At 57.5% G+C, this 14636-nt stretch overlaps 1 protein-coding gene across 1 annotated transcript in view; it reads right to left on the reverse strand.

Moving 5' to 3' along the window:
- TNFRSF1B (TNF receptor superfamily member 1B) overlaps positions 1 to 14636 on the reverse strand; it is a 35401-nt gene that overhangs the window by 6753 nt on the left and 14012 nt on the right. Inside the window, exons 2-9 of the mRNA XM_036255696.1 lie at positions 10877 to 10976; positions 9119 to 9247; positions 8527 to 8676; positions 7954 to 8047; positions 7391 to 7629; positions 6815 to 6892; positions 6223 to 6257; positions 600 to 807 (exon numbers count right to left, since the gene is read on the reverse strand). Of these exons, the coding sequence (XP_036111589.1) occupies positions 600 to 807; positions 6223 to 6257; positions 6815 to 6892; positions 7391 to 7629; positions 7954 to 8047; positions 8527 to 8676; positions 9119 to 9247; positions 10877 to 10976 (1033 nt within the window). The remainder of the gene's footprint in view (positions 1 to 599; positions 808 to 6222; positions 6258 to 6814; positions 6893 to 7390; positions 7630 to 7953; positions 8048 to 8526; positions 8677 to 9118; positions 9248 to 10876; positions 10977 to 14636) is intronic.

Here is a 14636-nt window from a genome sequence, read left to right on the forward strand (position 1 = left end):
ATATGTAATATTATTATTTTTTAATAGTTTTTTCCCCTTTATTGATTTTTTTTGAGAGAGAGAGAGGAAGTAAGAGGGAGAGAGAGATAGAAACATTGATGAGATAGAACACTGGCCACCTCCTGAATGCCCTGCACTGGGTATCGGGCCCACAACCTGGGTATGTGTCCTGACCGGGAATCGAACCGGTGACCTCTTGGTGCATGGTGGATGCTCAACCACTGAGCCACACCGGCCGGTCTATGTAATACTATTATATATCAGCTATATCACACAAGAAAACTCCCTGCCTGGATATCAGACTCGAAGGAAAGCTGGGATTGTCTAGAAGGAAGGGTGTTCCTGGTGAGCGAACCCACAGGGCGAAGGAGGGAGGGGACTGGGGGTTCAGAGAACTGAAAGAACCTGGTGGCTCAGGGTAGCACCTGAGGGCAGAGGGGAGGCGAGTGGAGGGCAAGCCAAGGCTACTAGGCAGGGCTTCGAAGGCCCTGCTAGCAGCTCCGGCCCCGTCCTGCAGGGGAGGCCCAGGAGATGGCTCGGACAGAAACCAGGAAGAAACACGAAGCGGGGATGAAGCGAGGTGGGCTCCCGCCTCTTACCTGAGCTTCCAGAGCTGGTCCGGGCTCCCTCAGACCCACTGGCCTTGTCCCTGCCCGGTGCTGGCGGCAGGTCCCCGGTGGGGGCCCTCCTGTCCGCAGCACTGGCCGAGCTCTCCAGGGAGCTGCTGCTGGAACTCGGCGCCGTGATCAGCAGGTGCTGCTGCTCGGAGCCCGGAGTAACCTGGTCCTTGTTAGCAGGCAGGTGAGGCTGGATGGGGGAGGAGGGAGAGCGGTCAGGCCACCAGCGAGCTCCTCTCCCTTCCTCCTCCGCCTCACCACCATCTGCGCCCCATGCCACGAGCAGTCGGTTTACGTGGCGCTTCTGCCCACAGCGCGCGTTCCTTCCACACGGTGCTTTCGGGGGGTGTGGTTCCCGTGCTTAGCATCTGGCTGCCCTGCTGGAGTGGGAGCTCTCTTCGGGCGGGGCCAGGTGGCCCTGTTCACCAAACAGTCTTAGAGGTGGGGCAGGGTTTTCATCCGCATTTTGTGCCAGGAAATCGAAACAGAGAAGAGTGACTCTCCTAAGGTCACCCCCTCAGCACAGGGTGACGTGGCCCAGCGAAGAACATGGACTCTGGAGCCAGACATGAGGGTGCAAATAATGGCTCCATCACTCAGTAGCTGTGTGACCTTGGACAAGTTACTTAGCCTCTCTGTGCCTCCATTTTTCCATCTATAAAGGGAGAATACCAACCCACCTCCTAGGGTTATTGTGAAGATCAAAAGGCTGAGTATGTGTTAAGTGCTCAGAACAATGCCTGTTACATGGTAAGCTCCATCCAAGGGTTTATTAGATCAGAGGCACGCAAGACCAAATCTGCTCAGCCACTGTTTGTTTTTCTTTATTGATTTTAAAGAGGGAGAGAGGGAAACATCGATGAGAGAGAACATCGACTGGCCGCCTCCTGCACGCCCCCCACTGGGGATCAGGCCCACAACCTGGGCATGTGTCCTGACCGAGAATCGAACCAGCGACCTCCTGGTGCCTGGGTGGATGCTCAACCACTGAGCCCCACCGGCCGGGCTCTGCCACTGTTTCCGAACAGGCTGTGAGCTAAGAATGGTTTTTACATTTTTAAATGGTTGAAAAAATTAAAGCCCAATATTCTGTAACGTGAAATTGTGTGAAGTTGGAATTGTGCCCATGAAGGACGGTTTCCTGGACCACAGCCACACCCGTGTGTTCGCGTGCTGTTCGCGTGCTGTCTGTGGCTGCCTCTTCCTGCAGCGGCGGCGGGTCTGAGGAGTTGGGGCGGAGACTATGACCAAACGCCCACAGTATTTCCCACCCAGCCCGTCACAGAAAACTGCCGGTCCTGTGTCCCAGAGTCACCCAGACAACCCTTTCATTTAGGACCTCGGCCACGCTGCCTCCGCAGCCCTTTCCAGACTCCATTCCGGGCTGCTCTGCGACTCCTCCCAATGTCTTTCTCATAGAACGTGAATAGTAGTAAAATACTAGCCAACAGGAGTGTCATCCTGTGCCAAGCACTGTGCTGATGTCCTTCCAAGACACTAGCTACAGTGATCCTTCCAACAGCCCAGTGTTATCCTCGCCTTGCAGACATGGAAACCGAGGCCCAGAGAGGTTGAGTGACTTGTCCAAGGTCACACAGTTAGGACGTGGTAGAGCTGGGCTATCACCGTGATGGCTTTCCGGGGTGTCTGTTGTTTCGGCTCTGGAGGCTCAAGACAGGTGCCCGTTTCCAGACACCCATGCTGGGGAGCACCTAGCAATTCCATTCCAAGGTGTGGCCTGTCCACGCTACCTGGACAGGGACACAGGCCCTTGCCTTGGGTTTCTGGGTGATCGCTGGATCCCAGAAAGAAAGGAGACGAAGAGGGCCACATCCTCACCCACTGCCCAGGATGAGAGGTGACAGGAGGCAAGTGCAGGGCGGTGAGGGTCAGAGGTGAGCGTTTGCCATGGCGGGGGGGGAGGGGCACAGGCATGGTCCACCCCTCCCCGGGGGGAAGGCCTCGGCTCTGAAGGAACTACAGTTCCAGGTGTGCTCTGAGCTGAGGCAGAGTACCCGATCCCTCCCTGGGCTGGCCCATCACCGGAGCCCGCGCCCAGCCCTGCCCCCTCAGCTGTGGCTTCGCAACACCTGAGCCCTCAGAAGCCCTCAATATCCTGAGGCCAGCTCATAGCTTCTCACTGGGGCTGGAAGGAGCCTTCGTAAGTAGCTCCCTGGGAGGTCAGGGAGGCCCAGCGAGGTGTGTCCCCTGCGCAGGGTCACACAGCTGGTCCATGGGAGGGGCAGGAGCTGCTGACTCTCCCTGTGTCCTGCCTCCACGAATCACGCCCCCTCCCCCAGCTTGAAGGACTGGACGGCTTGTCTAGATTTCTAACTCATGCTGACCTTGCCTGCTCCTAGCCCTGCTCTGAACTTGGACAGGCGAGGAGGGAGGGAGAGGAGACGCATCCAAATGTCATCCCTCACAACCCCAGAGAAGGGGCTTTTCACGCTCCTCTGCTGGTGGCCAGGCCCAGGCAGAACAGAAAGCCCCCAAAGGTCACAGCCGGCCTCCCGCTCCCAAAGCCACAAGTCGCAAAGTTCAGACAGGCTCTGAGGGGGCTGATCAGTCCGGAGTCCTGTTCCTTGGGCTGGGACCCTAGTAAGGCGGGGGTACCGAGAGGGTTCATGCAAAAAACAGGATCCCAGCCAGCCAGCCCCTTCTCACACCCAGCCCTGCCATGGGCAGACGCAGAGACCCGGGCAGAGCCGTCAGCTGAAGTCCTTCAGACACAGGGTGCGTCCATGAGGCTCACACACCTGTTATATACAGATGTGAGGGTACATGAAGTGTACACACACATGTGCATGGGGGGCCATGTGTGCATGTCTGTGAGGTTCGGCTAATGTGCATGCTGGGGGTGGTGAAGACAGGCACTCCTAGCTTTGTGTCTCATGCTACTCATGAGCTGTGTGACCTTGGGGAAGTTGCTTAACTTCGCTGAACCCGTTTCCTGGGCCATAAAGCTGGAGCAATAATCTCCCTCCCGTGTCTCAGCATGGCTCTGAGAATCAGTAATGCTCAGAACTGTGCCCAGCACACGGTGCACGCCACACAAATGCTCCCTCTCGTTATTCAGCGGGGGCCTGTGCACGGGTGTGTCTGAGGGGGCGACTGTGGCCCAGCTCACACATGTGGATACGCTGACCTTTCCTAAAAAGGAAGCCGCTGTCCCACACACTGTGGGGTGACTTTTGTAGCACAAGGGACAGAGCAGAGCCGAGGCACCACACCCTCCCCACAGCAGCCTGCATCCTGAGAGCAGGGACCGCTGCCAGCCAGCCGAGGAACAGAGAGGGCACAGGTGGAACGAGGGGTGAGAGGGGTGGGGGCCTGGGGCCTGAAGGGCATCTGGGAAGGTGACCAACCTCTGAGGGCAAGCCCTGCTGAGGGCAGCCTCGAATGTGTGACCTGCCCAGACACGCTGATTCGGACTATCTCAAGCCTGGGCTCTGTCACTTACCTAGTGGTCTGACCTTAGCCGGGTAACAGAACCTTCCTGAATCTCAGTTTCCTCATCTGTAAAATGGGAAGTCGTACTGTGTACCTCACTGGGTCCGTGGCCGCAGCACAGGCACGGAGCCCAGCACGGGGCTCAGCAGTCACATGTGGGACCAGCTCAGACCTGTGGGTCATCCTTCCCAGGTCCATGCTGGGCACTGGAAACTGGCCACGGTGGGAGTGTTTATAACACGGAAATGAGCAAACACCACAAATCAGGAGCTGGTTTTCTGCCCTGCCCAAAGGGCTGGTCACCAGCACGCCACACCGGGCACAACAGCACTCAAAGTAGCAGTTGTGTTACGCTCAGTGAGTACAAAACTCGGTGAAGGGAAAGGGACAGCGGAGGCTGCTGGGTCACGTGGGACCTCGAGTGCCCTGGGCATTGGGAAACACTTGGCGGGGCAGAGCGCGACAGCTGGGCTGCGGGTGGGGCCTGGAGGGCACACGTTCTCTGCGTGCCACCCGCAGCAGCTGTCCCCATCGCTGCCCGGAAGGAAGCCAGAAAAAGGAAGGAGCAGCATTCGCGCTCCCGGGCCAGCGCTGGCGTTTGCTGAAATACTGCAGAGCAGGTCAGCGGGCGCTGAGCCAGCAGTCCAGGGCCACGGCGCTGTGTGACCTTGGGCAAGTCACTTTCCCTAGCTGCCCCTCTGCTTTTCAGCAAGATCGGGACATGAAATCGGTCCCTGGTCCCTACCAAGTCCAAAGCCCCATGTAAACCGCAGGCATTGGGCTGCCCAGCACTGAGCTGTTCCCTAACACAGTGGTTCTCAGCTGGGGGTGGTTCTATCCTCCAGGGGGCACTTGGCAATGTCTGGAGACAGTGCTGCTGGCATCTAGTGGGGAGAGGCCAGTGCTACTGAACAGCCTACAATGCACAGGACAGCTCCCAAAGACAGGACTGTCAGGCCCCAAGTATCAATGGTGCCGAGGCTGAGGAACCCCACCCAGCAGGATGGGGGACATGGATGGAGCTCCTGTTTCCTCATGTGTAAAAGTGGATAAAAACCCTGCCCTGCGTACCACATGCGAGTGCAGCAGCCACCGTGTACTGGCTCACCCCACAGCCATGTCCAAGCCCTCTCCCTTGACTTCCTCTACCACAGAGGCTGGGAAAGCAAAGTGCCCGGCTGCTCGGACTCCTTTGCAGCTAGGGGTGGTCGCATGACACCATCCAGGCCAATGAGACAAAGGGAGAAGTCTATCTAGGGCTTCTAGGCAAGCGTCTCGTTTCCTGATAAAAGGTGCCGTGGCTGGCCTGGCCATCACACCCTCTTCTTCTCAAACCTGAGGTCACAGGAAGTGGTGATCACCATCTTGTGACATGCGGCCACCAGCAAGAGAACAAGAGCCAACACACTGTGGATGGCAGAGCCCAAGTCCTACTGGCCTCTCCGAAAGGTGCAACTGAGCTATTCCAGCAGCCATGAACCCCTCACCCTCTTGGTATGTGAGAAAGATTAAGCCCTTCCGTTTTAAGTAACCCTTAACTTTTCAGTTACTAGTGGCCAAATGCCTTCCTGAGGGAGAGCTAATAGAATACTGTCAGTGTTGTGTTTCTAGTAAAAGTCCTTCACACACCCTACTTCGTGAAACGGATCTAAGGTGACCTGCTTTGGTCGAGGTGGGGGGACCCAGGGCCCAGCTCCCTAGCCACCACCTCAACCCCAGAGATGGCCCCCCAGGGCCCTCCGTGGAACACCGGGGTACCCCAGCACTCAGTTTGAAAACCACCGCTCTTTGAGGAAGTGCTTTGTTTTGTGAGCACCACAGAGATGCTGAGAATCGTTGCCGGCTGAGTGAATGGCACAGCCCCTGAGCAGCACTGTCCCCATTTAATGCTGAGGAAACAGGGCCACAAGCCAGTTCACGGGTGCCCAAGGTCACACCACAGGTCCATGACCACATGCTGGCCGCAGAACCACTAACCCCCTGTTCCTTGACGTGGCATCTCAGCCTCCTTCGCTAACCCAAGAAGGGCTGCCCAGAGCCCAAGGACAGCCCTGGCTGGCCTTTCCACCCTCCCAGGACTCTGCACACCACCTGACCCACCCAGAATTCACTGCTTCGGGCAATCCGACCCACGGGGTGGGGGGGCACTCACCACCTTGGCTTCTCCTTGCAGGCAGAAGGGCTTCTCTGCAAAGAGGGGAGAGGGGACAAGTCAGGAACAGTGAATCCCTCAGACCACAGCCGCTCTGACTAGGGGGCAACGTGGGGCGCAGGCAAAGCAGCGGGAGACCCAGCCGTGGGGGAAACAATTCTCCACCGGACAAGGCACACACAGACCCTACACCCGCTCTCCAGCTGCTCGACAGTGTTCTGCTCCCCTCTACTACCCCAACCATTCCCCAAACTCCCCACCCTGGCTCCAGCCAGGCCCCTGCTCAGCACGCCCCTCCTTCCTGCACAAGCCCTCCCTGGAAATCTTCCCCAGCTTGTAGCCCCCTGCTCCAGAGGCCTGACTCTCCCAGTATTCCCAGACAGGAATATGGGACTCCTCCCCGGACAGCCCTCAGGCAGCCCTGCCTTCCAGCAGATTCGGTAGCAGAAGGGCCCTCCCCCTGGGCTCTCAGCCCCTCCATCTGACCCACAGGGCTGTGCCAGGCCTGGGCTCATAGGAGGCACCCCAGCAGGCTCCCTGAACAAGTGGATGAGTGAACAGATAGATCCAGGACAAAGGAAAGGAATCTTACTTTTCCTCTGGGTCATGATGACACAGTTGAACGTCCCTAGGATGAGCAGTCCCAAGGCCGTGACACCCACAATCAGTCCTGGAAGGAAAAGACAAGCTCAAACAGCTACAACAAGCAAACTGAAATATACCAGGGGCCCGGCAGGCCGGTCAGTGACCAAAGAGGGCTGGGGCTGTCACAGGTGAGGGGCAAGCCCAGGCCAGAAGTTTCCAGTTCAGTTACAAACTACACAACCCAAAAACTGAGTGCCGAGCAAGCGCAAGGGCCGCCAGGTCGAGACTCCAGCCTGATGTAGCTGTAACCCCAGAAGGACGGCCCGTGAGGGGACGTGGCCCAGCCCACTGTCTTCGTAGCCTAACGGGTTCAACAACCAGGAGACCCTCTTCCACTTTGAGATAAAATGCCTAGTACACCTCTCCCGACCAGGGGGTTCTCAGTGACGGTACCAGGTCTTGGGAGAAGACGAGTCTCACTGTCATCTGCATCCCCAGAAAGAGCACATCCAGCCCCCAGAGGGCCCTCAGTAAGTCTCTGAGGTAGCAGGAGGAAGGAGGAAGGGGCCCTCTTGTGACTCACCAATTGGAAGAGAGATGTTCCCTGTGCTGAGCCCTTCAGCCGGGGCACTTGGGACCATTGGGAGCAGGACAGAGGTGCTTGGAGTTGTGCTGGGTCCTGTAGTTGACTCCACGTTTTTGGATGTCGTGGTCGCTGACTGGGACTTGAGGACTAAGCTTGGGGTCACTCTCAGGGTGGGGAGCTCGGATGCGCAGACCGCGTCCCTGCTTGCGTTGCCAGGGATGGCCGTGGACTTACAGCTGGGGGGGGAGAAGGCTTGGTCAGGGGGCAACAAAGGGCAGAATGGCTCAGAGTGGCTGGGCTCACTCATGGGAGGCAGGTCAGCAAGCAAGGGTCCCAGCAAATAGGGTGGGGGAGTGAGTACGTGTCCTGCCATCTGTCCTGGGCCCCGCTCACCATTCGATTAACCCATCCTGGCATTGAAGAGGGCTCAGCGATGCCTCAGCCCAACGGCGTGAGTGGGGGACTGCAGAGCCATGGCACAGCCGCTCTGTGCTCCAGACCCCTTCATCACCCGGGGACAGCCCCCTGCTCCTCCAGAACCAAAGGACGCAGCCACTCACATGCGATGGGGCCTGCAAATGTCTGTGGATGACGTCGTGTCAGAGAACGTCCCTGGGGCACAGGCAGCACACACCACATTAGATTTTGCAGTTCCTTCAAGGAAAAATTGGAACCTGTCACCAACTCAGATGCTCTGTGGAACAGGCAGACCTTGGCACTGAAGCCCTAGGGGAAGTCTGAGGGGCCCATGGACCTCTGTCTGCACCTCTACCTCTGAAAGTACACACAGACACACACACACACACACACACACACACACACACAGCTGGGAGTTTGTCCTTTAACCTATCTAATGACTTCCTGGTCTCCAGGGTCACATGAGTTCATCTTCCTGTGGCACCACCTGATTTTCCAGTAGCTGGAGGCTTAATTTAATCCATCTCTGGATCCCCAGGGCCTAGCACACAGTAGGTACCTAACCGGAGAGCTGGAGGAAAGACTACACGGGGGACTGGTGGACACATGAGTCACAGGAACCCGGCCACCATGACGATGTCCCCAGACTGAGCTGATGAGTTGATGCCCGTGAAGGAAAGACCCAAGGGGGACCCCAGGCTGCCCTGGCCCCCTACCTGGTCTGACCACACCGAATCCGGGGGGGCATCTGCGCAGCGGGCTGCACAGCCGGCACCCCTGATCACTCCCCAGGACGCAGTACCAGCCTGGCCTGCAGCTGCAGACGCGGTTCCGTTCCCGAGTGCAGGCTTGAGTTTCTACCTGGTCTGGAGGGGTGAGAAGGCAGCCCAGGGTCATTCCTGCCTCCACTGGCCCTGCCCATCGCCCTCCCAGCCAGCCCACCACCCACAGAGCTCTGATCTCCCGCAGGCTGGTAGCCCACCCCCCACCCCCAGCACGGGGCAAAAAGAACCCTGGCCACGGAGTTCCAAGGCCTGCAGTCTGGCTCCGCTCCACAGCAGGGGCAAGACACAACACCCTCGGCTCGAAATAGGCCCAGTTCTCCCACTGCTGCTCTTGCCCTGCCCGCCCCCGGGGCTGTTGAAGGGAAATGTCACTGATACATAGGAAGGAGCTGTGCCCGTGCAACGTCATGCCCTGGGGCATGGAAGCAATGGGCCTGACACATCCAGCTTTCAGTCAAAGGGGCTGGGGTGCACGGTGCCCGGGGTGGCTGTGGGGGACCACCCTCTCTCGGGACCTACTCACCAGAGCTGCAGCGGGAGCCACAGCTCAAGCACTTGGACACGCGGTTCCAGAGCTGGGTATACGTGCTGTCCTCGCAGGGGGCACACTCTGTGTTTGAGGTCTTAGTGCAGAAGGCCTGTGCACGATAGCCTGAGAAAGCAAGGGCCAGAGGTCTCAATGGAGCTGGGCTCCTGCCTGGACCCTGAGCTCATCCGCTGTTCCCAGAACCCAAGTTCTATGGTGGATCCGCAAAGGCTCTCGATAGGGTTCCAGCTCCTCTGTTGACTCAGCTCACATCTAGCAAGTACCAGCTGTCACTCCTCCTCTGAACCCCCACTGTACATCAAATATCTTCCCCTCTGCTCTTTCCAGAGGCCTGGAGTTCCACCACTGGAAGTGCCCGTTGTTAGTCAATCACACTTTAGTGAGAACTGGTTTGCCAGCTCCTTTCTTCTTTACATTTGGCTAAAACTCTCCATCTGGGAGTGTAAGTTAGAGGGGGAAAAGGAGGTAGGAATGTGGGATAGTTTGCTATCAAGGCTTGGAGAGAAGGCATACCCAGGGATGGGAGAACACCAAAGCAAACCTTCTAAGGAGTTTCTCTTTCTGAGCCCTGAGCCCATATTCACTGCTGTACTAATCTAGTAACTTCTTACAAAGAACCTGCCAGTTAATGGAAGAAGAAGAGTCATTTCCCCTGGAGTGGGAGGTGTTAGGTACATCTGGGCCATCCCACATCTCAGGCTAATGGCTCAAAGCACTCTCATGGCTTCCTGGATCCTGCAGAATAAAATTTAAACTCCTTACCACTGCCCCTGCTTACTGACTCTGGGCCACACACTGGTCTTGCTATTCCTCAGCTTCACCAAACAGGCTCCCGCCTCAGGGCCTTTGCACTTGCTGTGGCTCCTGCTTGGCATGCTGTTCCCTGTATACTTGCATGACTCCCTCCCTCACCTCCTGCATGACTCGGCCCAAGAGTCAGCTCCTCAAAGAGGCCTTCCCTGACCACTCTGTTAAAAATAGCATGTCCTATTCCATCTGTCTCCATCTGCCTTGCCCGGCCTTGTTTTCTTCAAAGCACTTACTCACTGATAGGCTCACACACCTGCTTCCTCTGTTGATTTGTCTGTTCCTCTCTTAGAATGCAAAAATCCATGAAGGCAAGGATTTTGTCTGCTCTGCTCTCTGTTGGATTCCCAGCACTTAGAACTGTGCCTGACACCTAGTAGATGCTTGATCAATACGACAGGCATGAATGTATAAACACGTGAGTGGGTGGAGCATTCACCGATCCAGTCAAATGTGTACAGAGCACCCAGTGTGTGCCAGGCGCGTGGGATTCAGTGCAGAGCAAGTCCAGTCACTGCCCTGGAGGAGCACACAGTCAGGGACGACCAAAGAGGAGCCATGAGAACACAGGAGGGAAAGAGCTGATGCCATGAGGGACGCCAGAGACCCCTGGGAGCTGAAAGGCGGAACCAGATCTGGCCAGGCAGTATAGGCAGGCTTCCTGGAGGAGGGGGACATCTAAGCTGAGAGCTAATGGACAAGTCGGAGTTTTCCAGGGAAAGGGAATTGGGAAGAGCGGACAGCATGGGCAAAGGCCCAGAAACAAGAGGGATCGTGGGGCCGACTCATGGAACTAGAAGGAGTTCAGTAAGAATTGGGCCGTGACCCTGCCCCCTGCCGCCGCCACACACACACACTCCCTCCAAGGCCCCAGCTCCCAGGGACGGAGCCAGTCTGAGGGTCAAGGATGCAGGGACTGCCCCTCACCGGGAGGACACATTCGGCAGCACATCTGGACCTTCTTCTCATAGTAGTCATTCTGCTGGCAGAAGCTTTCGGACTCCGGGACGTAGGGAGCGGATACAACCTAGAAGGGGAAGCAGGACAGTTGTCAGCTTGGCCTCACCTGACACCCGGATGCCCACCCTGTGTCCAGCACGTGTTTGGCCCCCTCCCTGCTGGGACTCGCCTGCTGGATGGATGAAGGACATGGGGCTTCTCCCTGTGGGTGGGGGTGCGGTGGAGGGAGAAGGGAGAGTCCCTGCCTTCGCTTACTCAGTGCAGCACATCACGCCTGCAGGCGGAGACTCTGAGCCAGCTGGCTGGAGGCTGAGGCTGGCTCCTAACAGGACAAGTGGCAGATGTAGGGCCCTTAAAGCTGCCGCAAAGGCAGTGGCCTCAGTCACAGGGACCCACAGTGCTCGGCACAATGGGGCCCTCTGCCTAGGATACCTCCCTGTCCCTCCTTCCTGCACCTGGAAATCACCTCTTCATCCTTCCAACCAACTACTACCTCTTCCAGGAAGCCCTACCTGACTCCCCCAGGCTGATCCAGGTTCCTCCTCCTCTGCGCTCTCTGAATGCTGGATATAGCTCCCCTTCAAACAACCATCTCATTGTCCTCCCATTTGCATGGGTGTGTGTGCACACGCGTGCACGTACACACACCCCACATGTCTGCAATACACAGTGCAGGAATGACGGCCTCACCATCGCTAGACCCTCAGCTGCCAACACGGCCCATGGCAGAGCTAGTGCTCAGTAGGAGTATTTGTTGACGACAGGGACAACAGTTTCTGACAGGGTGTTGTTCTAAGTGCTCCAGGTGTTCTAGTCAGATCCCCTGTACCAGCAGGGCACCCCCACCCCGCTGCCCCCGGCTGCCATGAGAGTTGCCATGATGACCCCCCTCCAGGTGAGATGATGCTGTGGCGGAGTTCATGCTCCAACCCCGCCCCCATCTCCCACCTTGAAGTCTTGACTGCTGCAGGCCAGGCCCTTGGCTGGCATCTGCACTGGGAAGGAGTAAACAGGAAACCCAGCTCCTTTCCTGCTCTGCCCGGCAGGTAGTCCCAGACCCATCCTGGCACCTTGCCAACACCCCAGGCTGGGGTGTCCAGCTGCCCCACAATCGGCGGCTCCTCTCCCACCACGTTCCTGTTCCTGCCCAGGACAGCCTGCTGCATCCCCTGACCCAGTTCCACTTTTCCTCTGACAGCAGCCTCCCGAGGCTCCCTGGCCCACACCCGCCCTGAAAATCGCTGGTACCCTCGTCCTTCCCCCACCGGGGCTCCTGGCCACAGGGCGGTGCCCCCACTAAATGGGCCCTTCTGAGGGCACAGGCTGGGGGAGGCACGGCTGTTGTCTGGGGTCTGGCATGTCGTAGGTGCTCAGGGCTCACTAATCCAAGCGGCGGACTTCATTACAATGTCATTTCCTGCAGGGGCTGACCCTGTACCAGGACTTTGAAGCCCAAACAAGGGAGCACCCGCCATGCTGGCTGCCCCCAAAGCCCTCTCCCCAGCCCAGCCCAGCCCCCCAGGCCCAGGCCCTAACCCCAGGACGTCAGCTCTGTGAGGGTGGGAGACGCAGGTGGCTGGCATGGAAAGTGGGAACCATTCTGCACAACACAGGGTCTACAAGGATTACTCCACTCCTGTGTGGACAGTAAGCTCGCATGCCCATGGCTGCACACGCATGCACACATGCGCATGCACTCACACGCGTGCATGCACACATGCACATGCATGTTCACACACATGCATGCACATATACATGTACACGCATGCATGCACACACACTCCATCCCAATCTTTCCCTCCTGCTGGGCCTGGAGAGGGCTGCCAGACACCTAAAGAAAAAGGAAAGCGAGCCCTGGCCGGTTTGGCTCAGCGGTTGGAGCGTCGGCCTGCGGTCCAGAGAGACCCGGGTTCGGTTCCCGCTAAGGGCACGTACCTCGGTTGCAGTTTGTCCCCGGCCTGGTTGGTCGTGTGGGTGGCAGCCACTCGATGTGTCCCTTTCACGTCGATGTTTCTCTCTCTCTTCCTCTCTCCCCCTCCCACTCTACCTGAACAAAAAAATCTAAAAAAAAAATGTCCTCAGTTGAGGATAAAAATAAAAAAAAATAAAAAAAAGAAAAAGGAAAGCGAGACCTGAAATCGGGGCTCCTTACAGTTGGGGCGGGGCTCACTGCCAGTGTCCAAAGCCCCTGGGGGACCTGTTACTAATGCCCACTCCCACCCAACAAACAGGGTCCAAGACGCTCAAGGTGGGTCCAGGAAGCTGTCCTGTTAAGAAAAAAAACAACAAACTCCCCAGGTGATTCTGATGCTCCACTGATGAGCGCACCTGGTTAGCGGGCACCCACGGACGGGGCAAGGCGACCTGGGACAGGGGGCACAGGGAGCAGCCCTGGTGATCACCGCGGGGGAGCCCCGCAACCCGAGGAATCATACCTCTGCAGCTCCCTTCACACGCACTACAGCGGAAGGCCTGACCGTCCCCCCATGGCCCCCTAAAATGGGCCTTCGCTCTCAGAGACCATGCCCGAGGGCAGGGAGGGGCTGTGCAGGGTGGTGGCAAGGGTCTCATGGACCCCGCATCCCCACAAGCACCTGGACAGTAGTTAGGGGAGCCTCTCACTCGTGTGGGGCCTGAGAACACAGGGTGGCTCCCGGCTGCAGCCCAGGGGGATCTGGCAGGATGGAGGAGGATTTCCTGTCAGGCCCCAGACAGCCTGATGGGAAAGGGCCCTGCCTTGGCCAAGTCTGGGCTCTCTCCCCACACAGGCCAAAAGTTCCTCTGCGAAGGCAGGCGCTAGACCCTCCGGCCCCCAGGCCACTGCCCTGTGGCCTCCCCCCGGGGTCTTTTCCTGCCTGAAGCTTGCTGGGAATGCCCTTGCCCGCCCTTTCTCCTGCTGCCTGTGTGCTGGGACAAGCTCTCCCTGGAGCAATTTCTAGGCCTGTTAATCCTCTTGGACAGAAAAAAAAAAAGAAAAGAAAAAACACAGCCCTGTCATGGCTAAACAATGAGGAACAGAAAGCCCCTGGCTGAGCAGGACAAAAGGTCACTCCCTGCGCTGCAGGGCTCCCGGAGCAGAGGCCACCACAGCCTTGGGAGCCACGCCTCCACCACCACTGGGCCACGCGGCCAGGGGTCCCTGGAGGTCCCCAGAAGCTGGTGAGCAGCCTCTGGGAACCACAGGGCTATGGAAGCTTCCAGTTCCTTTGGCTGGTGCCGGGGAGGCTGAGAGGCGCGTGCACCACCCATCCCCGGGAGAGTGCTGACTGACGTTCTAAAATGAGGAACTAACGAGAGAGTAGTTGATTCGCTCAGCATGTTCAACAGACCCAAGCTTTTAAAATACAGGGTCCCCGGGAGGAAACTAGGACATCACTGATGAGCATAACCACCCAGTGACGGGTGACAGTGTGACCAGTGTGGGTGGAGGATTGGAGAAGACAAAGGATAGATGATTGATGATAGAGAGACGATAGATAGATAGATAGATAGATAGATAGATAGATAGATAGATAGATAGATAGATAGATAGATAATAAAAGGAAGGAAGGAAGGAAGGAAGGAAGGAAGGAAGGAAGGAAGGAAGGAAGGAACTAACATCCAATTTGTGAGGCAGGTCTGATTATGCCCATTTCACAGATGAGAAAATGGGGAGAAAAAGCAGCAAAACCACCTCCTGGTCTCCCAAAGGCTCTGGGCCACTCCAGGCTGGCGGCAAGCGGATGGA

Source organism: Molossus molossus, unplaced genomic scaffold (genome assembly GCF_014108415.1).
Source record: "Molossus molossus isolate mMolMol1 unplaced genomic scaffold, mMolMol1.p scaffold_m16_p_12, whole genome shotgun sequence".
Classification (NCBI taxonomy): domain Eukaryota; kingdom Metazoa; phylum Chordata; class Mammalia; order Chiroptera; family Molossidae; genus Molossus; species Molossus molossus.